The sequence below is a fragment of the Raphanus sativus genome, chromosome 4 (genome assembly GCF_000801105.2).
Source record: "Raphanus sativus cultivar WK10039 chromosome 4, ASM80110v3, whole genome shotgun sequence".
Taxonomy (NCBI): Eukaryota; Viridiplantae; Streptophyta; class Magnoliopsida; order Brassicales; family Brassicaceae; genus Raphanus; species Raphanus sativus.
The window spans coordinates 43,992,534-44,019,176 of NC_079514.1; the positions used below are offsets into that span (position 1 = coordinate 43,992,534).

At 34.9% G+C, this 26,643-nt stretch overlaps 1 protein-coding gene and 3 long non-coding RNA genes across 5 annotated transcripts; 2 read left to right on the top strand and 2 right to left on the bottom strand.

The window, feature by feature from the left end:
• The first annotated feature begins 2,714 nt into the window (after positions 1-2,714).
• LOC130510455 (uncharacterized) lies at positions 2,715-3,915 on the top strand. 2 transcript variants are annotated; one of them, XR_008944106.1, is made up of 4 exons: positions 2,715-3,006; positions 3,250-3,343; positions 3,428-3,469; positions 3,576-3,915. It is a non-coding gene; the product is annotated as an uncharacterized LOC130510455 (long non-coding RNA). The 2 variants fall into 2 exon arrangements; XR_008944105.1 differs by lacking the exon at positions 3,428-3,469.
• A 1,347-nt stretch (positions 3,916-5,262) lies between these two features.
• Positions 5,263-6,605, top strand: LOC108839786 (uncharacterized). Its single transcript, XR_001947754.2, has 2 exons — positions 5,263-5,658; positions 5,986-6,605. It is a non-coding gene; the product is annotated as an uncharacterized LOC108839786 (long non-coding RNA).
• A 6,814-nt stretch (positions 6,606-13,419) lies between these two features.
• LOC108852721 (uncharacterized) lies at positions 13,420-14,770 on the bottom strand. The gene is made up of 3 exons (XR_001949582.2): positions 14,015-14,770; positions 13,836-13,920; positions 13,420-13,736 (listed from the first exon to the last, which is right to left on the bottom strand). It is a non-coding gene; the product is annotated as an uncharacterized LOC108852721 (long non-coding RNA).
• A 1,318-nt stretch (positions 14,771-16,088) lies between these two features.
• On the bottom strand, positions 16,089-17,103 carry LOC108853688 (NADPH-dependent aldehyde reductase-like protein, chloroplastic). The gene has a single exon (XM_018627104.2). The coding sequence runs from the start codon at positions 17,071-17,073 to the stop codon at positions 16,282-16,284; it is 792 nt and encodes a 263-aa protein (XP_018482606.1). The 5' UTR covers positions 17,074-17,103; the 3' UTR covers positions 16,089-16,281.
• Between the last annotated feature and the right edge of the window lie 9,540 nt (positions 17,104-26,643).

The following is a 26,643-nucleotide window of genomic DNA, read 5'->3' on the forward strand; positions in this document are numbered from 1 at the left end:
AAATCTAACGTGTTGTATATAAAGTTGATCGCGCTCGAAGACTTGTAAGTATGTTAAAACTTTCACAACGACTTGTTCTTCTCTCGGAGCAAACATTCTCTCCAGAATCGGCAAATCAAGAATGGTAGTTTTGGGAGAGTCGATTAACAGAGAAAAGACCATCGTCTTCAGACTGGAACGATTAATCTATTTTTCTGGGGATAACAAATCGTCTGAAGTGATAAACACATTAAAAGAGAAATGCTTTATATAGATTCATTTTTGCATTTCGAAGAACTCTGCATAGGTAACAGTAGTTCATAGTAGCATCATAATTGGGTTGGCGTGCATGAGAGATCTAAGCCATATTCGTTTTGGAGACGCAGTGGCAGCTTCGGCGTTTCAAAAATTGTAAAGAAATTGACTAATTGTAAAGCCATATTCTTAATACCATTTGCATCTTTTTTAATTAGTTCATACTGTTATAGTTTACTTTATGAAATAACTAGGGGTTGGCCCGCTCTACGGGCGGGTGGATTTACAACAAATTATTTTATACTAAAACATATCTTAATTTTATAAAACACTTGAAATACTTTTAATTGAATCTAATATATAAATATATATATATATATATATAATATATATATATATATATATATTGTTTTCTAAGATCATTTATTAATTTTTTTGAAGGTTATATTTATTTTGTTTACATTTGACCTTTGTTTATAATTCTTACGTTTTTGGATTTTTATTTATTATCAACTATATTTATGACATTGTATTGTTTTATTTTCAGTATTCATCTAAGTTATATTTTTTAATGGAAATATGTCCTCTTTTTGGATTTGCAAGAGTTTACAGGTGTAATATTTTAATATTTTTCTTAATTGTGTATTGAAGTTTTATGCTTGATTGTGGTATATCTGAATGTATTTTATCTGTGATTATGAATGTGTCTAACAATGTTTTTGTTCAAAACTTTTCTTAACTAAATGCTAAAATCAAATTGTTTTTTGGCTAATTTAGCATGTGTTATCTTCTTGAGATTTTTTTGTTGGTGTTAATCGAAAAAGGTATTAATGAGGACCAAAATCCAAACCAAGATCCACTTAACCCTTAAACATACTGGAACCAATCTATATAAACAAAATAGTTATATATGTTTTCCGAGCTAAATATTTTAAGACTATAGGATTTCTCAGCTTAACTCGGTACAAATTAACCTAAACCGTTCTAAAATCAAATGATCATATTTATTTGTTTATCCTAAAACATTTATCTATGAATTTTTATTAATATTTACTTTAATATTTTTTTGAAGTTTGACTTAGGTTTTCTGTATATACTAGTGATACTCCCATGCTACGCATGGGTCAAAATAATTATATTTTAAATTATTTAATAATAAATTTGTTTATTTATAATTATTAATCAGAATAAACTATTAATTTAATTAAATACTATGTAATTATAGATATGTGGTTGTATTCAAACTAAAACTTGGAAATGGTAAAAAAATATTCTTGTATTAAAATAAATAGATATATGGATATATGTTTCCAAGCATTTTATGTTTTCTTTTTGTAACACAGCATTTTATGTTTATAAATTAAGATATATAGCAACACATATAAATATAGTTCAAACTTAAAGTATTGTATTTGATTCATTCAATTTATTTGTATTTGTCTTGTAAATATATATTCCTTATAAAACATAAATTTGTATTTTTGATTATAAACCAATAAAACAATTGTAAATTATGAAAAATATCAAAAATTTATACCTGTTTTGATATTCTGAGACCTAATAGAAACCCAATAGAAAAAAATAAACTATGAAAAAAAATCCATATTTTGTTGTTTCAAAAAACACATTTGACATTCTTCTTCACGATTCATTATCTTCTAAATTTAAAAACTCTTAATGGGTACATCTTTTCTTCTTCTTTCATTTCTATTTTGTTTCTTATTAATGGAAGAACTTTTGTTTCAACTATGTTTTCTACATCTGTAACAAATAGGTAACAGAATTTTCCTAAGAATAAGTCACAAAAACAGATATGAAAAAACAATATATAGAGAAAGAAGTAGTGAGATACACTACAGGAAATGTGAGTATTAATAGCATCAAATTATAGCGTTTTTGACATTTCTGCTATTATATATTAACACTGGCTTTTTTAATAGCGTTTATAAATTTAAAACGCTATATTTGGTATCGCGGGAAAATAAAAAATTTAACCGCGTTAATTTATTAAGTGTAGGCGCCTTACCAATTCAGATCAAAAATTATAACGCTATCGTAAATGTTAAATATCCCAAATTTTAGTTTTATTTTTTATATACAAAATTTGACCATTCCTACAAATATATCAGACATGAAAACGTGTTGCATCTTCTTCCTCTACTTGGCTATTATTCTCCAATACTGTTTCTACTTCTCTGTTTCGTCATCATCACCTCTTCTTCTCCCTCTCTCACACACTCTCTCTCAGCCTCCAAACACTCTTCCTCTCCTCTCCACCTCCTCAAATTATCCTCCTCCCGCTCCTCCGCACGTTTCCTCCCTCTACTTCTGGAAGCTACTACCTCCTCTCCCTCTACGTCCCCCTTGCCGTCCTTTCACCTGCATCCTCTGCGAATCCAAACCCCCACCTTCACCCACCTCCCTCTCCTCCTCTGCCGCCACCGTCCCCTGCTCCTCCGCTTCCTGCTCCGCCGCCACTCCTCCCTTCAATCCACTTGACTTCCTCAAATTCTCAGATTCATCTCTAGTCACCATCGATTGAAGCTTCATCACCACACTCCTTTTGACCCCATCGCTCATTATCCCACCACCACCAGCTCGTCACCGCCATCACCATCATCGCCATATCCCTCATCCGCCATCTCTCTCTCTCTCTCTCTTTCTCTCTCTCTCTCTCTCATTTTGTTTTGATTTTACAAGAAAAAGATGAATTAGTGTTACCACCATACTCACACCTACTTCCTCAAGCTTCCCAATTTCTTCACGCCAAAGGTCAGCCCTTTACCCTTTGCGTGTGATTGGTCGCCAATAAACAAAAGTTTGACACTTTCGAGTTTTTTTCCATGTTCCAAAGCTTTGTTTGCTTGTGTAGAATCTGTGTTATCTGGCTGTTTAGGTTTTAGAAGAGTGATTAATCTGTTTATGATTCTGTTAAGTTTTAAGACAATTTTGAAATTAGTATGAGCTGTTTAAGAACTGAGTTTCGATTTGATCAGTTTCTGATAGTGTAAACAGGGAGCTGGGTGAAGTTGAGTACTTGGTGCTTGACGAAGCTGACCAGATGCTTGCTGTTGGGTTTGAGGAGGCTGTGGAGTCGATTCTCGAGCAGGTATAGAGATTCTTCCTTTTAAGATTGACCTTCCTTTTTTTTTACTTGGAAGAGAAAGATGTCAAAGAGTATGAGGCTTTACAGCCAGATAAGATTGCTGTTGATTGTGGTGAGCATAACCTCAAGGTGCTTTGATTTCAAATCTCTTTCAATTGCTTTAGATTCTCCAAACATTCTTTTCCTTTGGTAAATTGAAGTAGGTTCTTACTTTTCCCTCTTTGACTTGTGATAGGAACTAAATGCCATACAAAGGCTAGCATGAAGTGTTGTCGTGAGAAGAGTTGGTGGTCGTGAGCTTGAACACAGAGGAGGCACGGCATTGTGGTAGTGGTGCTAGCTGCCTCTGCTCACCGGAGACTGAAGATAATACTTCATGGTGCCTTGTAGTACAGCCATTTTCTCGAGTCTCTCTCTCTCCACCAAGTCATCATCTCCTTTTGTAAACAATATGTATTGACTTTGTATGTTATAAAACTCATCGTTGAGTTTGTCTTTTGTTCTGTTTTTAAACATTTAAAACTATTGTTAACATAAATTATAAATAAAAAATAATATATAAATCATTTAAAACATTGTCTAGTGTAAAACTATATACTTAATTCAAATTTTCAAAATCATAATTATATACCCTAAACTCTATTTCATAAACCATGATTCTAAAAAAAAAATCTAAACCCTAAACATACCCTAAAAGGATAAAAAATTATAATTTGAGATTTGATAAATTTATATTTATTAATGATTTATTAGAGTGAGTTGTATTTATTAATGATTTTAAAAGAACTAATTAATAAGTAAATAAATAAATAAAAATTTACTTTAATATGATAAAAAAGAAAATCCAACAATGATGATAAATTGGGAAAAACAAAAAATAAATATCTTAAGTTCTAGACCCTAAACTATACAAACTATAAAATTTAAATAAATGAGTATAATCATAATATAACTTCAATCCCTAAACTTCTAACCACATCCCTAATTTATTATATATTTAAGAGTGAAATTAAAGAATTATTTTTAACCCCTAACCCCTAAATATATTTAACTCCTAAACCCTAAATATAATCCTAAAATCTAAATTTTAAACTTTTAAACTTTATATAAAAATATAGTTTGATAAAAATATACTAATGCAACCCGAATCCATCTAATACCCTAAGTATAATACCCTAAACCCTAAAATTCAAATTTAAATGATATTCTAAATACTAGATAGAATCTTTAAATAAAATTTTCAGATTTTAAAGCCAAAACTTAAACTTTAAATCTAATTTAAAAACTCCATTCAAAATATTAAATGTAAACCTTAGATCCTTCATCAAATTCTATACCCTAAATCCTAACTTCAACCATAAACCATTCATCCACTAAATATAAATTTCCAATATAAATTTTAAAAGTTTAACAAACTTCAAATCTGAATCTTAATTATAAACTTTTATATTAAACTCTAACTCTTATACCAAACTTAAACTCTACATACAAAATCATAAATCCAATCTTTATACTTATATATATATATCATACCCTAAATTAATCACAAACCCTAAACTCTAACTAAATGTTTTAAAGTTCTAATTTTTATTAGTTTAAAACTTTAAAATTTAATATCAATTCTCAAATCTAATACTCTAACCCTAAAATCTAAATGTATACCATAACACAAATCATATACCCTAAATCACATTACATATACTCTAAACTCATACTTTTAAACTCTAAATTTTAAATAAAAAATAAATATAACAATAATTAGAATATAGTTTAATTTTCTATAAATAAATTTAGTTAAACAAAAAATTATAAGTTTTAAAACAATGATTAAAAATAGTTTTTGATTGGTTAATTTTTGACCATTTGATTGTTTTCAATCTAATGGTCACAGATCAATCTCTGCCAATCCTCATCCTTTCTCCTTATTGGTCAATCTTTTAAAAACCAGGATTACCATTTGTGACCATTGATTGTTTTTGATCGTGTGGCCTAAGATCAATCTTCTGCATCTCTGTCTCTCCATCTCTCTCTCACTCACGACTCAATCTTCTCCATCTCTCTCTCCCTCTCTTTACGATTCAACCTGCTGGATACAAACCTCTCTCTCTTTCACTCGGCCATGATGAAAGATTCGTCGACAACACTTGACTCGAGTCAGATTCGAACCACAAACAGAGATGGCGGAGCAGCGCCGGTGGCAAGGCGGAAGACGGCTGTTCATAAAAAGATGGGGAGAAGAGGCTTCGATGGTTCATCTCGCCGGAGATGAATAAAGAGGGAAGTCTCAGCCTCTCTTTGCCATTAACCTCGCCGTTAAAGTTCTCTCTCTCTCTCTCTTTGATTTTTTTTTTTGATTTCGGTACACGAAGTGGGTCGTTGAGCAGAGCTGGTTTAATTTTTTTTTTGTCTCTGAAGTTAAATCATTTATAAGAGTGATTAGGATGTGTTTTTGGATTTGGAAAAAGATTTCAACTTTGATTGAGAAAAGCTATGTGAGTTTCTTGCTTTGCTCCTAGCTTTGTGTTCTTAATTAAGATTTCATTGCAATCTGATGCGTAATGTCCATTAATCACTGTCATGAGTTATATACATATCATACTCTTAGTTTAGTTATGGTCTTCTTTTGTTTTGATATTTTTCTGCAGGTAACCTTGTGAGTTCACGACAATGGTGGTCACAGATGCTGAAGGTTCTTTTGTTGGGGAGATTACTTGTGGAACTTTACTGCAAAATTTGCAGATAAATCTCTCAACCATAACTTTCTTTCTTACAGACATTGCAAAGCTTTTATTAATTCTTGTGTGGTGTGGATTTTTTTTACAACAGAAATCTTGGATGAAGTTGGTAAAAGTGATGAGAGAGTGTCTTGTTTACAAGAAAAAATTTGAACAGGCTGCCAAGTCCCGAGCCGAGCTTCTTCAGATCTTGTCTGATGCTAGTGCTTAACTTTCCAGAAAGAGAGGTACAAAAACTTTAGCTGTGACATCTCAAGCCATTGAGATGATGTAAGAGAACATAGGCTTAAGGAGATGGCAGAGAAAGCTAGTGGTGGTGGTGGTGTAGGTGAAGCCGAACAAGAAGAGAAGAAAGAGACGTAGAGCTGTAGATTTTGGTTTATTAGGTTTTGTTTAAATTTTTTAGTTATTAAATTTTTAGTTTATTTAAGTTTGGTTAATTAGGTTATGGTTTTTTTTCTGGTTTAATGTATAAACTGATTTTATTTGTAAACAAATTTTAATTAATGAATAAAATTTAATTTTTAAAATTTGGATTAATTCTAAATTCAATTATATTTGGTTAATTTAGTTTTTATAATATTATTATTAATAAATTTTCGGATAATTTAAAAACTAATTAATAACACAAATTATTAGGTTTTAATAACATTTGTAAAACGTTATTATAAATATTAACAATTGCATAATTAAACACGCTATTATTGTACGCTTAATTACAGCACAAAGAAAAGCCGCTATTAAAAGGGTCAGACCTATTATAACGGGCGATGTCAGAGCGTCCAAGGAAGCGCTATTAAAAATGAGTCATAGCGCTTTTCGTGCGCTATTACTACCTACATTTCCTGTAGTGATACTTTGTTACATTCTTTGCCGATAGTTTTTTTTTTCAATCCTTTGGACACCAGAGTATACTCAAGTGCTACTTACCTATTTTCAAAGAAACTGTGAGAAATAAGGACACAAAGGAAAAAAGAAAAAGGAAAAAAAGGACACAAAGGAAATGCATTAATATTTTTGAGTTCTTTACTATATTGATAATCAAAAAAAAATTGAAACTAAAATAATATAGAGAAAATCAAGAGTAACATGAGGAAGCTCGAGGACGATAGCAAATTATATGGAGAAGAAAGCAGTTTGACAAAAAGCAGTTTGATTATAGAAAACTATATCGAAAAGTGGGATTAAAATTCTGAGAAGAAATAGGAACTTCAGTAGTTTTAATTGCTAAAAAATAGGAAATGAGAAAAACATAATCGATTACTTTTTGTTTTTTTTTTAAAATATCAGTGCCACATGTCAGACTTCTATTCACCAAGTGACTTTTGTGCTTTAGTATATAGAGGATACCACCTTAGTGGTAGGTGATAAAAACTTAGAAACTTATAAAATATCCTAATATACATTTTACTACATAGATTCAATGTTTATTATTTATTAATTTATATGTGTGTTTGAATATATTTTAAAATTTTTTGCTTCTAAACTAATTTGGATTGATTAAAACATATTAAAATTAAATTTTGATTTAAGATGATCAATATTTTGTTTGGCTGTAGAATATTAAATGTTTGGTTTTCTATTGAAATGGTTAAGCTTAGCTTGATATTTACAGCCTATTTATATATACATTTAACCATCACTATAATATTTTTATATACATACAATTTTTCAATAGATCTAGACAATGTTAAAACTTTCGAACCTTTTGGTATCAAATAGACTGCAAGATTGATTGAATAACGCAAAAAGTGCATTTACAAAAGTGTTTGTGTTTCATATAAGTATTGTATATAAATAAAAAGTATATGTTGAAACCATTTGTAAGTACTAACCAATCTATTTGTCGTCCTTGCTTGTTTCCATCGAAGTTATCCTGGAAGTTCTTTGAAAATCAGTCACCTGTAAGTTTTTCATATCGATTTAATTAAACGTTTAGAGCGTTCCAAGAATGGTTGTTGACTATCTTGAACCGGAAAGTCTCGACGAAGCAGATGGCGTCTTTCTTGTGATTCTTCACTGCATACTCTGTGTTTTCCTGCTATAAATATCAAGCGGAACTCCATTGAAGCGACATGAGAATTCAAGGAACCGTTCTTCCTCACGATGATGACATAGTCATGAAACTGGAAGCTGCTTCTTTCAGTGTCTTAGCGTATTCAGCTGTTTAAGTTGTCTTGATACCAGTCATGGTTTCTTTGAAGAACAAACGACGCTAGACTTCTAAAATAGAGCATCTAAGTTGTAAGTGCAAAGACGATACAAACAATAGTAATGCAGAAGGTAAATCAGAGAGACAAAATACACAAGCACACACCAATTGCTTTATTAGAAATCGCCTTGTACAACTCAATTACAAGTTCTGCTTAATCAGCCTCGCTAGCCTGTTAACACCCTAACAGCTGCTACTGAACAATTCCTAAGCTACCCGCTTATGTCTCTCTACCGTCAAGTACTTCAGCCCTTACTTCAGCACGACCCAGAACACTTCCAAGCGATTCTCTCTCTCTATAAGATCAGTCTCTGTGTCTCTGTCTCTCTACAGACGACTACATAGCTATCTTATACTAACTCCACGTTCCCGAAACCCTAGTCTCCATGGAACCACAATATGGACATCTTCCATATCAATAAGTGCAACTTTCCTTTTCTTGGAATGCACTTATTCCTCTTCCTTTAAGTCATAAACTTGCTCCTCAAGTTTATTCCTCATTGCCTTTTCTCCAAGATACTCCCTTGCTCTCCAAGTCTACACGACTCCAGCTCAGCACCTTGACTCCACATGGTCTTCACCACTCACTACGACGTCTGCTTCAGCAACTACGCCAGCGACTACTTCAGGGCGGACATCTTTACATCAACAATCTCCCCCTTTTAGTTTTGTGTGCCGATCAAGCACAACCTTCTTCTGGTTCAACAACCACGTTCCCCACCTGGAAACTTCCACGCTTATTGTGCTCTTCTCCCCCACGAGATGTGCACCACACCATGCTTTTCTCTCCCATGAGACAAGCATCATCTACTTCAGGACGTCCATCACTATGCTCTTCTCCCCCATGAGATATGCACTCCTTGGACCAGAACGTCACCATTCTCCCCCTGCTTGATCGCATACTAAGCTAAAACAGATGCTTAGATGTCAAGCCTTACAGACAAACCCGTCTGCTACTCCATGCGTAATCATGATACAGCCTCTGCTGCAGCGGAATAGATTACACGTACTGCATCACGATCTGACGCACTTGTCGAGCTACCTCTCGACCCACTTCTGTTGAGGACCAGGCTTCCTTCATGCGTCGTCTCCTTGACCATGAGCCTCTTCTCAACCACCCCGAGTGCCCTCTGCACTCGTTGCTATAGCCTTGGAGTGATTTCGCTATCACCCTCCTGAAGATCCTCTCGCATCACTTCCTGACGCACTTCGATCTCCTTCCCCTTTGTGCTACGGACAACTCCGTGTCCTAACTCCAGACTTGATGCTTTTTGATCTTCCTCAAGATCACTCCTACCAGAGCTGCATCCTTCTCCTGTTGTCTCATCCTTGATCTCATCAAGTAAGCCACTCTTGGCTAACAACACCTCTTCAACCCTCTTGGGTTTAGTGAACGTCTTGTTCACCCTCTGGGTCATGTTTCTGCTCTTCTCACGAGCAAAACACTCCACCTTCTTGTGTCCAACCTTACCACAGAACCAGCAGCACATCCGATGTTGCTTCTTCTTTGGCCTGACATAGTTACTGATGCACCGATCAGTCTCCTTCCTTGTACCAGCTGCACAACCATGTTTCAGAACCTCCTGTCTGACCTTCATGTTGCTGCACTGATGTACCACTTTTGGCTTGTTACTCACAGCCCCGCGCTGTAGAACTTCATGTCGTACTTCTTGCCGCACGTCCTGACGTACTTCCTGACAAGCTTCTTTGGCTCCACTTTTTGATGTGCTCCCATGCACGAAATGTGACAGCCCCTTCTGTTGTACTTCTCCAGTAGAAACTTTCTTCACCTTGCTAACCTTCTGATCAAGAGACTCATATTTCTCATTCACAGCCGCAAGTTCTTCACGAAGTTCTTCAAGCAGCTCGTTCTGCTTCAGAACCATATCCTCTAATCTCAGATTCTGATCCTTGACCCTCAACCACTTGTTAAGCAGCACGTGATACTCCTCATCATCTGTGCTGAGATCTGAACCAGAGGATTCACTAGATCCCTCCTTGCGTGCACCAAATGCAACAAGATTCACCTTTCCATCTTCTTCAGACTCTGAATCATCAGACGACTGCAATGGACTACCTTTACCCTTCCTTGAGTTTGGACATTCACGCCGTGTGTGTCCAACACCTTTACACTCAGAGCACTTGAGCTCTCTTCGTTGTACCAACGGACAGTTAGCCCTTATATGACCAACTCCTTCACACTCATAGCATCTGAGATTTCCTCTCCTTATGCCATTCCCACGATCACCTCCCTGGCGACCATATTGTTTCATCTCCTCAGGGTGATTCATCCTCTTTCCAAGATTCCTGACTATCCACCCCAAGGCATCTTCAACCTTCCGAAGTCTATCAACTTCTTTGTCAGCTACAAGGGCTATACTCCATGGCGTACCTCCTGATGTAGACACCGAGCCACTGCTTGTCTCCATCTCTTCCGCCTTCAGCATACCCACAACCTTGTCAAACTTGAGCTCATCCGTGTTTGCAGTCATATTTAGGACCGCCTTCTGAGCTCCAAACCTTGCTGGAAGACAGCGTATCAATTTCTTCACCAGCTTCTTCTCCTTGTACTTCTTTCCAAGTACACATGCTTCATGCGCCATAGCACTGAGTTTGGCACTGAATCTCGCCACCGTATCCGCATCTGACCACTTCAGATTCTCAAACTGCGATCCAAGATGATCCAGACGTGTCCTCTTGACACTATCATCTCCTTCAAACGAATTCAGCAGGATCTCCCACGCCTCTTTAGCTGTAGTACTCCCATGAATCAGCTGGAACTGCTCTACTTCAACAGCTCCGAAAATCGTCGAAAGCGCCTTTGCATTAAATTTTGATGCATTGCGCTCTGCCTCTGACCAATCCTCCTTTGGCTTAGGCTTCTTCCCATCTGCTGCGACTATGGTAGGCTCCTCCCAACCAGTCTCCACAGCTATCCACGCATCTTCATTGATTCCTCGAATCAACTGCTTCATGCAAGCCTTCCAATGACCATACTGGTCCGCTTTCAACACGATTGCCTTCTGCACAGAAATAACCGTGTCCATCTTCACCTCTAGGATCACACCAGTAACTTAGGTGACCCGCTCTGATACCACTTGTAAGTGTAAAGACGACACAAACAATAGTAATGCAGAAGGTAAATCAGAGAGACAAAATACACAAGCACACACCAATTGCTTTATTAGAAATCGCCTTGTACAACTCAATTACAAGTTCTGCTTAATCAGCCTCGCTAGCCTGTTAACACCCTAACAGCTGCTACTGAACAATTCCTAAGCTACCCGCTTATGTCTCTCTACCGTCAAGTACTTCAGCTCTTGCTTCAGCACGACCCATAACACTTCCAAGCGCTTCTCTCTCTCTATAAGATCAGCCTCTGTGTCTCTATCTCTCTACAGACGACTACATAGCTATCTTATACTAACTCCACGTTCCCGAAATCCTAGTCTCCAAGGAACCACAATATGAACATCTTCTATATCAATAAGTGCAACTTTCCTTTTCTTGGAATGCACTTATTCCTCTTCTTTTAAGTCATAAACTTGCTCCTCAAGTTTATTCCTCATTGCCTTTTCTCCAAGATACTCCCTTACTCTCCAAGTCTACACGACTCCAGCTCAGCACCTTGACTCCACATGGTCTTTACCACTCACTACGACGTCTGCTTCAGCAACTACGTCAGCGACTACTTCAGGGCGGACATCTTTACATCAACATAAGTTATCGGTTAAATTAAGATCCAGTGGGGATGTTCTTCATCTTGATTGAACCAAAGGATCTTGCACTCAGGGCCGGCTCAACACTATTAAGGGCCCTAGTGCAAAAAAATTCTTTTAGACCTTATATTATAAAAAAATATACTTAGGCCCTATATAATGACTAATTTTAAATATATTTAAATTATTTTTACACAAATAAACTAACATGCATGTTTTAATTTGAGTTTTTATTAAATTTCTGTACTCACATTTTATAATACTACATAAGTTAAAATTTAGTATACTATATATGTCACTAAAAAAAATTAAAAAAAAAGAAATTAGGGTGGGCCCTGGGGCGGTCGCACTGACCGTCCTCCATGCTAAGCCGGCACTGCTTGGACTTGCCTAAGGTTATGGTCATGGTGCACGCGCGGGAAGTTGCTTTGTTGTATTTTCCTCAACAATTTGTTTTTAGTTTAAATGATTTTATTCTAATTAATTTATGGAATGTTATTTTCGTAATTTTTTTTAAAATATTTATCATTCTTTTCTGTTGAACGACACGAAGTAAGTTTCGTAAGGTGACTAAATTTTCTAATACGATTGTTGTGATTATTCATTTGTGTCTATTTTTATTATGTTGGTATAGATATTTTAATATGTTTGTTTTATTATAGCTATATAATTTCATTTTTGTTACTCATTTTGTTATCAGGTTATTTGAGATTATGTCTTTTGTTGGACTTTGTTAGTATATCTATTTTTATTTTCATTTTTGTATTAAAATTATGGTTGAGATTTTTATTTTAGTATTTTGCAAACATTTCACATTTAATTAAATAAACTAACCCTACATTTTGTGTTCACAATACTTATAAAACATATACTTATTTTACCGTTAAAACACTTTGATGTAATTTTTTAAAAATGTTTAATTTATTTTCACTTATATGTGACATTAGTTTCACTATTGTAAAACAACTTTCAATGTTTCTTTTATCATTGTTTCTGCAAGTTATATACAAAGGATTTTTTTATTGATATATACTTTCTTTTGTAAGAAACTTTTGTTATTTTATTATAACATAAAATAATTCTAAGGTAGCTAACATGAAAACCTAATATCAATTGACACCAAACAAAACCTTCTTATCTGAATGTCTAATTATTACTTTTAATATAAGAGTTACTAATTAATTTTCGGAATAATAATTCACATTAACTTTTTGCATAATTTATTTCTGATATTAACAAATTTTACTTTATTTTTGTTATATTGAATCCCAAAATTTTTAATTTAAATTTGCTACATTTTTTAGTTTAATAAATTTGGAAGATATATAAGTTTTCTGCAGTAATACAAATATTCTACGGGTGTTTAGGACCAAATTAAAAACTGATCAAAGCTTACACTATTGGGACAGTGTCTTGTTACTCTTGTATACAATTTTTGTCAATGCAAAAAAGGATACACATATTGGCCTAATACAGCGTTAACAAACAACATGATCATAAAAGAAACGTTACTCATAAAACTATATTAAACCAATTCCCTACCTTGACTTCTGAACAGAGATCACTCCTTCTCCTTCTCCATCTTTGGAATGTGTCATTGTTACATTCATTTCAGCGATTCCACCATCTTCTCAATTTCTCCTATTGTTTCCATGTCATCTCTTACTATAAATATTCCTTGTGGTCTAAGAATTCGGTCCACTTCAGCCATTACAGACACCATGCTGCACCTAAAGGGGTTTGTTTACACATCAGATTTTGCATTCATAAATATCTAAAAGGTAATAGAGATGCATATATGTGAGAGTACTGTATATATACATACATACCTCTACTTCAGTGCTGAGAATAGATGAATCAGCATCAAGGTTGTAAGTTTGAGGGAATTACATTAACCACACAGAGATTCAGATCCTTTAATGCACCAACAAAACTTAAAGGATATCATTTAGCAACAGATAAATGGAGCCAATTTTGTATTGGTGAAAGATTTTTTTTTAGTACTTACCCTCCATAGACAGCTCTCAATCCATAACGTTTCTCACATACCACCAATCAATTCCCACACCCTTGAAGTATGACTTTGAAACAATAGTCTTCTGACGTTCATGTCTGCTGGTAAATCCTCTTGTGCAGATTCCCATATGCATCTTCCATAGAATCCAACCACTGATGAACAATCTCTACTTTGGACAATTTTTAGACCGAACTGCTCCACATTTTGCTGACTCTTCTGTCACTTTGTGCATACATGCCTCAAGTGGAACGGTTCTGCATCAAACGGATGGCAATTTATCCTACAAAAAGTTTGAAACACTTTTCTGTTTTGTAAGAAGTTATACAGCTTCTTTGATATATGGTAGCTTAAGATTAACCAGTTAGACCAGATTTATCCTGCATATAAAAGGCCCCAATAATGGGCTACGGAAAATCATAAATTTGCTTAACAAATGATGACTTTGGAAAGAAAAGATTTCTCATCTTATCCTCGTTTACTCCCGAGAAGACGTCGTTCTTCAACGATAGGAGAGGTTGCGACGATGGATCTAGATCAAACCCAATCAAAACCTACAATTCCTCTAGGATCAGAGACTTTGACGCCATTGATCTCAAGTAAAGCTTGGGATGTTACTTGTGTAAGTGAGCCTAAGCAGTAGAAGTAAGGTCACCAACATGTCTAAGTAATCATGCTAGTAGAAGAAGACTAATATAAGAATGAATGTGTATGTAATGTTGTAATGTGTGCAAAAATGAATGAAAAAAAGTTGTTTGGTAAAAGATCAAATCTTGCACAGCAAAACAGAGAAAAACAGAGGTACAAAAGAGAGAAACAAATTAAAGTGAGAATCACAACATCAAGGCCCTGTTCGTTTGTACATCTGAAAGATGCATCTAGATGCCTTATCCAGATGCTCCACCTAGGTGTTGTTCGTCTCTACAATTCGTTTATCCATCCAGATGAATCATCTGAATGCAACTATGTTTGTTTGCTTTTTTCAACTTACATTTACATCGAGATGAACTTGTTACTAAAATAATTAAAATAGACTTGTTTCTAAATTTTTGGCGGGAAATTGTATTTTCCCGGTTTTGACGAGAAATTGTGTTTTTCGAGTTTTGACGGGAAATTGCATTTTCGGTTTGCCGGAAAATTACATTTTTCGGCGAGAAATTGCGTTTTCTCGGTTTTGGAGAAAAGTGTGTTTTCCAGTTTTGGTGAGAAATTGCGTTTTACCGGTCTTGGCGGGACATTGCGTTTTCTCGGCTTTGGCCAGAAATTGCGTTTTTCCGGTTTTCACGAGAAATTTTATTTTTCGGTTTTGGCGGGAAATTACGTTTTTACGGTTTTGGCGGGAAATTGTTTATTTCCGGTTTTGACGAAAATTGTGTGTTTTCCAGTTTTGACGGGAAATTAAGTTTTTAGTTTTGCCGAGAAATTGCGTTTTTCGGCGAGAAATTGCATTTTCTCGGTATTGGTGGGAAAGTGTATTTTTCCGGTTTTGTCAAGAAATTACGTTTTCCGGTTTTGGCTGGATATTGCGTTTTCCCGATTTTGGCCAGAAAATGCGTTTTTCCTGTTTTCACGAGAAATTTCGTTTTTTGGTTTTGGCGGGAAATTACGTTTTTCCGGTTTTGGCGGGAAATTGTGTGTTTTCCGGTTTTGACGGAAAATGAAGTTTTCCGATTTTGGCGGAAAATTATGTTTTCCGGTTTTGGCGGGAAATTGTGGTTTCTCAGTTTTGGCGGGAAATTATATTTTCCAGTTTTGGCGGGAAATTGTGATTTCTCGGTTTTGGCTTGAAAGTGTGTGTTTTTCGATTTTGGCGAGAAATTGTGTTTTCCGGTTTTGGCGGGAAATTGTCTTTCTCTGATTTTGACGAACGATTTTGGCGGGAAATTATGTTTTCCGGTTTTGGCAAAATTATCTTTTTCCGATTTTGACGAGAAATTGTGTTTTCCAATTTTGACGGGAAATTGCATTTTTGGGTTTGGCGAGAATTTTTTTTGTTTTGACAAAAAAATTATCAAATTTTTGGTGAAGACTCACCTTCACCCAGATGATCCGTGAAGACTCACCCTCATTTGAATGAGAATTTGAGATGAGTTTTCATAAATGCAGTTGGATGATCCATCTGGATGTAGCATTTTAATGTACAAAACGAACATCAACTTGCATCTTCATCCAGATGAATCACCCAGGTGAGCAAACGAACAGCACCCAACACACCAAAAAGACATTAACATCAAATATTTTATAGTTTAATCTTCCTATTTTCACACAACAAAGCCTCCATTGGCCCTAATAACCTGACCGTTGATCCATTCCCCACCATCACCTGCCAAAAATCCTACAATCTCCGCAACATCCTTTGGCTCGCCAATCCTCTCCATTGGAGACGCGCTTGCAAGCATCTTCACCGTTTCATCACTTTTTCCTGCATAGAACATCTCAGTCGCAACCGGCCCTGGAGCAACACAGTTTGCGGTAATCTGGCTTCCCTTCAGTTCTTTTGCCAACACTCTTACCATTGTTTCCACCGCAGCCTTTGACGCGGTATAGACTCCATAACCTGGCGAGAGTGCTCCGACCTGCGAAGTAGACATCATAATGATTCTTCCACCACCTCCTCTAACAACTCTCTTAGCAGCTTCCTTGCAACACACGAAAGCCCCTCTCGTGTTAGTTCTGAACGTTTTCTCGAAGTCTTCAAGTGTAGTCTCGGATATAGATGGATACTTTGGGTCCAAGACACCTGCACAATTTATGAGAATGTGAACTTTTGATCCGAACTCTTGTTCGGTTTGATCAAACAAGTTATTGATCTGGTCAGGATCTGAAACATCTGCTCTCACTGCTATTGCTGAGTTTTGTTGAGATGACGCGTTTAGTTCCGAAGCCAGAAGTTCAGCTTCTGATGAGCTCGAGACATAATTGAGGGTGACTCTTGCGCCAAGGCTGTGGAGGTGAATGGCAATCGCACGGCCGATGCCTCTTGTGGCTCCAGTCACTATGGCTACACGACCGGCCATAGGGAAAGACGGTGAGCTTCTTGCGTTTTTATCCATTTATCGTTACTTCTCAATTTGAATGTTAAGACTAAAGGATCGGATCACTTTTATAGATAAAAAAGAGTAAAAAGGGTGACAATGATGGATCTAACTAAGGGACAATTTAATCTTTTGACTTCTGAAACTGCCACATGACCCAAGAATAAGCCGCCTCATTTTGTGATTCACTGATTTGTTTTATTTTTTTTTCTTTCGTAAGCAGTGACGTGAGTGAGAACTATTCATTGACTATTTTGTGATCATCTCTTACCATTCTTTGTAAACATATATCTTTTTTTTTTTAAATAGAAGTCCTGATTTTTTTTATGTGTGATATTTTTATTTGAACTATCATTTAATTTTTTTATCTTATGTATTTCTTCAATACTAATATAGTATAGTATCCAGTGCCGTGCGAGCACTTAAGGAAGCCTAAGGCGAATGATAAAAAGTATTTTTTTTATAAATTTTAAGATAATACTAGTTTAAAGTTTTATAACACATACTTTGTAATAAACCTATAGATAAAATCTCTTATGTAAATATTATTTTTCTTAACACAAATTTTCTTATAAACTTTAAAACAAATCAAAATCATAGAAAAAATTGTGGCATGAAAACATAAACTGAAAGAAGCTAATATATCAAAATAGCAAAGTCTTAATGATAGCACATAGGAGAATCAAACGAACTTACATAAACCTAACTAGAAGAACACTGTAACCACTATGCCATAATGTAATTGATGTATTTTGGGGGCTCTAAAATTAATATATTTTGGGGGGACCCGAGGCAAATGCCTTTTTGATAACACCATAAGCACGGCTCTGATAGTATCTTTAATTATTTAAATCATAATATCTTTGATATTTTTAATTTAAAATACAAATATCTAACAAATCTGTTGAAAAAAATTATAACAACACATATTAACTGTCAATATTATTTTCGTTAATTTTGTAATTAGTAATAAAATATTATTATACATTAATATATATACAATTATCTTTTATAAAATGAAAAATACTATTATATTTTATCTATTTATAATAATCTCTACCATTTCAAAAGAAAACCATTATATAAACTAGATATGATTAAATTATTTTAAATCGATAACTTAATATATTTATTTTCATAAATATAAAACTTATATGCTAAAAATATAATATGTTGATAGAACGGTTTAACTTTTTTTTTTTTGTCAGCAGCAATACAGACTCATATTGACTCTGTGAACCAAACAGGAGGATCCGTATCCATGTGGACGACGTAAGACGATTGCTTTCTTGCACTACGTGCTAGACAGTCCGCCTTTTTGTTCTTCGTTCTGGGTACATGGACCACCTCCGAAGAAGCAAAACTTTTTCTCAGACTTCCTATGTCTTCTAAATAACTTGCAAAGGCTGGCCAGTCGTCCGGTTCCGAAACCATCTTCACCAACTGTGAACAATCCGTTGCAAAAGTAACATTATACTGCCTCAAATTCCTCATACATTCCATTGCCCAAATTAGAGCTTCAATCTCTGAATGCAATGGAGAGAGACTTGCTCTCGTATTCCTTGCACCCATTAATCCATCAAACCCTTCCAAGGTACTATACCAACCTTGTCCTGAGAAACTCTCATTCACCTTCCATGATCCATCCGAGAAACACCATCTGCCTGGGATTATTGGGTCATGTGTCGTCATTGGTTGTCTAGCAGTTTCCACTCCTTGGTTAAGCAAACTTTGTGCGTCTTTCCAAAGTCGGGATTCAGTATCGGCTAACTGAAGAGTATCCCTTGGATCAATATCCAAATTACTAAACACTTTACAGTTTCTTGCCTTCCAAATATACCATAGTATCCATGCAAAATGATGATCCTCAATTACAGATGGTACTCGCCAAAATAAATGATCCATATTTACAAATAATGAACCACTGGGGAATATTGCTGGATTTGATGGAATCCTAGACAATGCCCATACTTGGACTGCTGGTGGACATTCAAAAAAAGTGTGATTAATTGATTCTTCCTGAGCTCCACATCTTGAGAAAATAGTATCACCTTGTATTCCTCTAGATTTTAAATTCTTTTTAACCGCTATACAACCAGATAGCATTTGCCAAAGAAAATGCCTCATTTTTGGCGGGCATTTTATCTTCCAGCATTGCGCCTTCAAAGGGGTGATGGATGGTCCCAACTCTGGTATGACTCTATCTCTATCTGGGTATACCCTTTCAATTTGATAACCAGATTTCACTGAATACCTCCCATTAGTATTAAAATGCCAACCGTGTCTATCCGTTGTTGTGGCTCTGCTGAGCGGGATGCTTAGAATAAGCTTAACATCCTCAGGGTCAACCAGACTCTGAAGCGTTTGGATATTCCAAGTCCTCGAATTTTCATTGATGAGTGAGTCTACCGTAAGGTCCGGAAAAAGATTGTGGTGGTTTTTATTTGCTGGTCTCGGGCGGGTGGATGGGAGCCAGGGATCATTCCATACTGAGATGGTTGATCCTGATCCCACCCTTTTGATTAGTCCTTTGCTTACCAGAGATCTAGCGGAAACAATACTTCGCCATCCATAAGATGCCGAGTACGAACGAATTGGTTCCAAAGGTGATGCATTTCTGAAATATCTACCCTTGAAAACCCGAGAAAATAGAGTTTGAGGTTTCTCTATTAATCTCCAGAATTGCTTTCCTAGCATGGCTGTGTTAAAGTCCGTAAAGTCTTTAAAGCCCAATCCACCCTCATCCTTAGGTAAACATACTTTATCCCAAGATTGCCAATGCATACCCCTAGTTGCACCTCCCGGGCTCCACCAAAATTTTGCCACTGCACTCGTTAGCTTCTTAATAACTGTTTTTGGAATACGGAAACTGGCCATTACATGATTTGGTAAGGCAGTGACTACCGATTTTATGATTACTTCCTTCCCTCCTTTAGAAAAGAATCTAAAGGTCCAACCATTTACTCGTTGATAGAACGGTTTAACATTAGTAAATTATATAATACATGCATAAAAATTAACTTCTCTTAAGAATTTTTATATATAGTAATTTATTATCTAAAATAAATAAACATAAAATTTTTAAAAGAAATCTAATACTTTGAATTACGGATCAGAATGATAATATACTAAATACAAAATAATTTTAAAATATGTTTTTTTCGTGTATAAAAATTTGGTTTTATAATCAAACACAAATTTAATAGGATAAATATATAATAAAAAGCAATATATACACATTTAAATATATAAGTAATCGTAAAAATATATACTAATTATATATTTATAAATTCGAAAATAATTATCCGTTGTTTGGGTCCCGATCTAGTGTATAATTAAGACGTAAATAACTCATCCACTGAAATTTATTCTAACCCCTTTATTTTTTGTGATCAAACTTTCTAACCCCTTTCATATTTTACTCTGTGAAGGGTAACAAACCTGAGACCGACCTTATATATTGTTAAAGGTCAATTTCAACCAAAGTTGAGATATTCGAACTGACAAGAAAAATATCCAATAACACCTTATATGCGATAATCCTTTGTCTGAGATCGGAAACCCATACTAGAGAAAGGCCCATCTAATTAAAGTCCAGCCATAACACAGTCAAAAAATTTAAACTACAAAAGGTATGCGGATTTGGATAACAATCGATCTCATTCAAAATCCATAAACTAAAGAATACTTCCTCCATTTCATATAGATGCATATTTTAGGAAAAAGTTTTGTTTCGAAAAGATAAAATTTTTATATTTTCAATATATTTTATCAACTAGATTAATTGTAAACTTCAAAAAGATTAACTGCATTTACGGAATTCTTATTGGATTAGAATCATGGAAAATAGATAATCAAAAAAATATGCATATAATATTTAAGTTTAATATTTTTATTAATCTGTTTGAAAAAATTAAAACGTGTAACATTTTGAAACGGATGGAGTACAATCTGGTGGAATATTTAATTAAGAAATCAATTAATCTCTTACTGTTATAAATATTGTGATATTAATTATAGAAAGTAATAGATTTACTTATTCACCAAAGTTTACTTGTATTTATTCTCCAAACTTAAAAAAATGCTCATTATTCGGAACAAGACAATGATTCTTCTCTTATCTTCTTTACTTGTGCATGAAACTCTAGCGATCTTGAGCTACAAGTGAACTATGTCGAATTTTACTAGTTTTCAATTAGAAGGTTTTAGTTTCACGGAAGATACTTATTTAGTATGGATAGTAGATGCTGAATTTTCCTTTAATGCAAAGAAACTTAAAGTCACAATAAAAAAAGAAGAAGAAATCAAGCTATAAGTCAAAGCAAAGCTCATGCTTTGTCATGGAGGTCTCAAGAATGTGTACCTGATTGTGAAGGATCTACAAATCCTTTGGAACATTTTAAAAGAAATGTAGTACCACCAGAAAACTATGATTTTACCTAAAACTCGTTATGAATGAATACATCTGAAATTTTGAGACTTAAGCCTGTAAGTGATTACAATTCAGCTTTGTTCAGAATTACTTCCAAATTGGTGTTATATAGATAAAAAATCACGGGAGCTGATAAGTTAGAGAAAACATTATTTACTTTTCACGTAAATAATGTTCTCTTTCAGGCATAATGTCGTGAAAAGGGATTCCAGAATTATTCTCAACGTATATCTTGTATCCTTGTGACTGAGCAAAACAATGAACTTTCGATATGAAAAATCATGGACTTATGTCCAACTGGATCTACTCCACTTCCTAAAGGGAATGTGAGTGAATAGAACAAAACTAGCCATGGAAATGGCTACACTCGTGGTTGAGGTCATGGACATCGTCGTGGATCACACATGGACGTGGACGTGGACGAAGATATGGTCAAAATCGAGGACGAGGATTTTCTTTTAAGAACTATAATTCTCACAAGAAGTGGGAAAACAGAAATGGTAACAAACAAGAGAATTCAATACAAGTGAATGTGTGTTACCGGTGTGGGGGAAAAGACCATCAGTCTCGTTCGTATCGTACACAAAAGTATCTTGCTGAACTGTATCAACATTCAATAAAACAAAAGGGAAATAAAGTAGGAAAAAACATGGTGTACGAAGTTAGAAAAGATGACTTTGATTTTGGTGATGCTTCTCACATTGACCTTGCCAATTTTCTTATGAAGAACATAAAAAGTGATTGAGAATAATTAATGAAGAGATATTTTGTTTTAGAAAGAGAAATTTGCGTAATTACACCTAAAGCTACCTCTAAATTGCAATATACCCTTAATTTTATAGTCCATATTTTCTGACCATTTTACCCTCGTTAGTTGTTTCCCTGAGACACAGAACAACAGTGGCGTGTGACAGAGAGCCAATCGTTTACACATTGGTCATGTGTTTGCATCAGACACATTCTTTTCTCCTTTTCATTTTTCTGTCTTTTCTTTCCTCCCCATTTTTTTTAGCAACTCTTCTTTTTTTTTATCTTCTTTTCTTCTTATTTCTTCTTTACTTCTCTATCAAATTAAATTCTCATATAAAGTATTATTTTTTATCGATTACACCATGATATTTTTGACTGTCTAATGATGGAAAAGCTCTGGTAGCATGTAACTCATATTTTTTACTACTAATTACGCTGTTAACTGTTAATAATATGTATTGATTAGTGAAAACATACTCATTTAAGTGTATGAAAGAAAATTTTCAACTAAATATCAACTTATATCTTGTTTTTATTAAGTTCAAGTGTCATTTTTGTTGTGCTACTAATTCAAAAAATATAACTATTATATCAATCTTTTTCATTAAGTGTCCAAGTACTGGTCGTTACTTTTACAGTTACTTATGTATTTGTTAACCACTAACATATTTTTTAGCAACTAATATTTTAAAAAATTTCTACAGATGTGTAGCTAATGATTTTAAGTTCATACTTAGCCGCTAAAATATTCATTACCTAACATATTTAACTTCAATTGGTCGTTAAATATATAATTATCTGTTAAGATGTATATTAACTAATTGTTTGTTAACCACTCACTAACTTTTTTACTAACAGTTAGATGTATATTTTATTTAGACTATTTATATTTTTTAAACGATCAAAAAATTTGTTTATTATTCGTTTTTCATATAGCAATTAAGTCATCGTTAACGGTATCAATGATCGTTACCAATCACCATATCCCACTAACACGAAACTTAACGGCTAAACAACTACGTACCATATTTTTATTAACGACTAACCAACTATGTAACAATAATTTTATTTTAAATATTATATGGCATATTGTTTTGAACATAAACCTATACACAAATATATTTTCATATTTATATATAATTGCATATAGCCTTATACTCAATACAATCCATACATTGATAGATTTGGTCTATTGAGTAGCATGTTTTACAAAAAAAAAAGAATAGCATAATTTTCTCTCAAGGCATTTATGAAGAGAAATAAGGTTTCATGTATACAAAAAAAGTTGTCACTGACATTAACACAGATTGGTGCTATCGAGAATAATCTGACGGACACATGTGGCTGTCATGAGGGCAATTTCGTCACATCCTACTCAAATTTTCACTGTAGCATGCCCTTTCAAACGAGTGGGGATAAACTTCTAATTTCTTTCCCATTCGTGGGTATTGTACAAAATCACTCTTAATTTATTTATTGTCTTTTAGTTATTTGGCTTTAAGTTATAAGATTTTGGTTTTAAATTATAGGCTTTTTTACGAGTACATTTTCTAGATTTTTCCTCTAAAGCAATTCGCTTACATAATTCTGGTGAATTCATGTCTCACCTTCAATGATGTTTGCATGTTTATTGGGATAAGTTTTAAACATCATGTAGCTCATGTTCACACACAAAATGGTTTAGCTGAATCACTAATTAAAAGTCTTCAGCAATTGCTAGATGATATATGGTGTTTTTGACTATATTGTATATATGTTTTCCAATTGGTTTTCAAGTATTTATTGAGTCTTCCTTGTCCCTTTCGAGTCATTTCAGATCTGGAGTTGCGCTGGATAGGAGATGGACCAGCTGGAGCAAAAGAGGCAGAAAATAGTGCAATTTGGTGCTTTTCATGCGGAGCAGCCTGACGATCGGACGATCGAGCGGAGCAACCCGAGCGCCTGTTCCAGCGGCAGAGATTTTTAAGGAAACTACAACTTATCTCGGGATTTGCCACAATCTCCCTATTTTCTCTCCCAGCCGCCAGGGACATCGATATATCTTCTTTTCCCATTCTTCTATTATTATTCTACGCTATTTTTTGGAGGAGAAACCATACCCTAGACTTTGAAACTGGAGATTTTGCTACTTTGTAAAGATAGAAGGCAATCTCTCTCGATTTAGAGAAGAACCCTCTGAACCCTATTACTTTATTTCAGTCATATATCATGTTGCTTTATATCTTTGTCTCTGCGTTTTCTTGCTTTATGGCTGAGTAGTCAGCTTGCTTAGTCTAGGGTGTTAGGGTGTTAGATCTGTGAGCTTGACATAAATAAGTTATAAATCGATTGTCTTCATTCACTGTTATTCTTGAGGTTTGCATCAAGTTAACCACTTAGTGCCTGATTCTAGGTTTAATCTATTCATCAAAAGTGTTATAGGTTGCTAGACATAACTTGAATGAGCATCATATCCCTAACCAGCGAAAGTAGATGTTAGGGTGTTTTGTGAACAGATCGGACTTGATCTTAATATTTGTCATCGCGTCTCAGTCCAAACAATAATTTAGGTACTGAGATCGATTGACAAACAGTGGGCTGATCTATCTTAAGTGATCCGAGTTCTAGACTAGTCTTTAATCGAACTTGAATAATTGTTTGGCTCATACTTGTTTAACACCCGATCAAACCACTCTAGACTAGCATTCTCCTTAAATTGAATTTACATTTAGATTATTTGCTGCTTTGTCACGTTACCCTCAATCAAAACCCCCATATTGTTTTAGCTTGATATTGATCACATAAAGATAAAGTGTAAACTGGTCATCTGGATTGAACCTCAAATACTACAATTACCACTGTTAACTTGACAGTAGGAAATATTCAGTTTTAGTGTATCAAAATTTTTCGCCGTTGCCGAGTACCATTTTTTACCTTTATTTTTTAGTTATTTATTTAGTCTAAGACCTCTAACTTACTCTTTTCTCTTTTTTGCAGCTAATGTTCCAGGTGCATGACCAGTAGACATACTCGGAGCAACGCACAAGGACATTTGTTACACTCAGCAACCAGGAGCTCGCAAGGTTAGAAAGAGAGAACAAACAACAACCAAGGCCGACCAACACCACCATGAGTGATCACAGCCATCAGAATGATTTTGCTGCAGCAATGCAACTGATGCAACAACAAATGAAGTAAATGCAGAAAACCATCCATGGAAAGTAGCTGCACAACAAGCTGCGCGCTCTACTCGCTGCGCAGCAGCAAGAACATCCAGAGTAAGCTGTTCCGATCGGGCAGAGAAACCTTCTGCATAACCTCCCTACTACGCGCTCTGCCATTATTTCCCCACCCTGTCTGAGGCAAGATTTTGAGTTCAAGCTCTCCCTAATCGCTTTGGGCAGAGAAAGGTGTTCAGTAGTCTCCATGCAGAGATCCCAATGGAGCACATTGAGAGCTTTGAAAAAGTTTGTAGCTTTACTCACGCGAATGGCGTGTCGTGAATGATAAATTGTGGTATGAGTGGAGAGTGTTAATGCTTGCATTTAAGACGGCGAATAGGTTTCCGAAATATTCCGTAACTCCAGTAGATATCTACTTTCGGTGGATGAACACGAAGAAATGAGGCAGCGAGTATAGCGAAATTTGTTTAGATATTGCTAATCGAAGAATACAAACCCTAGGTGCGGGGTGGGGTAGAGGAAGAATAAAGGGCTGCTCGGTTTGGGCCTCTAATTCTGAAGATTAACAGAAAGTCCCCATTGTTTTTCCTAGACTTAAATGAAGCGCTGTGTTTTTGGAGAGGTAAGGGACATATCGCGCATACATGCTTCGATTTTTTGACATGACATCCCAGGTGTCCTCACCAGGATAGAGAAAACATATTTTTTTATATAAGATATTTTTGATTTGATTGATATTTAATTACAAATTATTATATATCTAACTTTTTTATAATATATTACTGTTATATCCTCTATGCACTTGGAGCTGTGCTGTCTTACTATTTTAATAGTTCTTAGCCTTTTTTAATCTCATTCTAATCCATTTGGATTGAATTTAGGAGTAGATATTCTATATGCATGTTCATTTGCATCTAATGTGTGTTGAAGCAGTTACTTTCAGATTTTAGAGCAATTGGAGCAGATTAAGCCACATAGGGTTGAAATATCTATTTAGATGAAGTGCTTGAAAATATCTTCTGAAGCCCATAACTTTCCAAAACATAAGAAACTGAGTTATCTTTCCAATGGAAGATGTCTCAGGTTGATCAGAGTTATATTCTGAGCGTTGTTACTAATTTATTGAACACATGCCAGTTACTCGAGAACCCAGCGGTAGGCCCAGCGACCAGTCCCACCCGCTGGGTGATCACCTGGCCAAGACGGACCACCAGCGGCCAGAACCAGCAACCGTCTCCTCCCGCT

Coding starts and splice junctions, on each gene's coding strand:
- LOC108853688 (XM_018627104.2), bottom strand. CDS start 17,073: ATGGATAAAAACGCAAGAAGCTCACCGTCTTTCCCTATGGCCGGTCGT.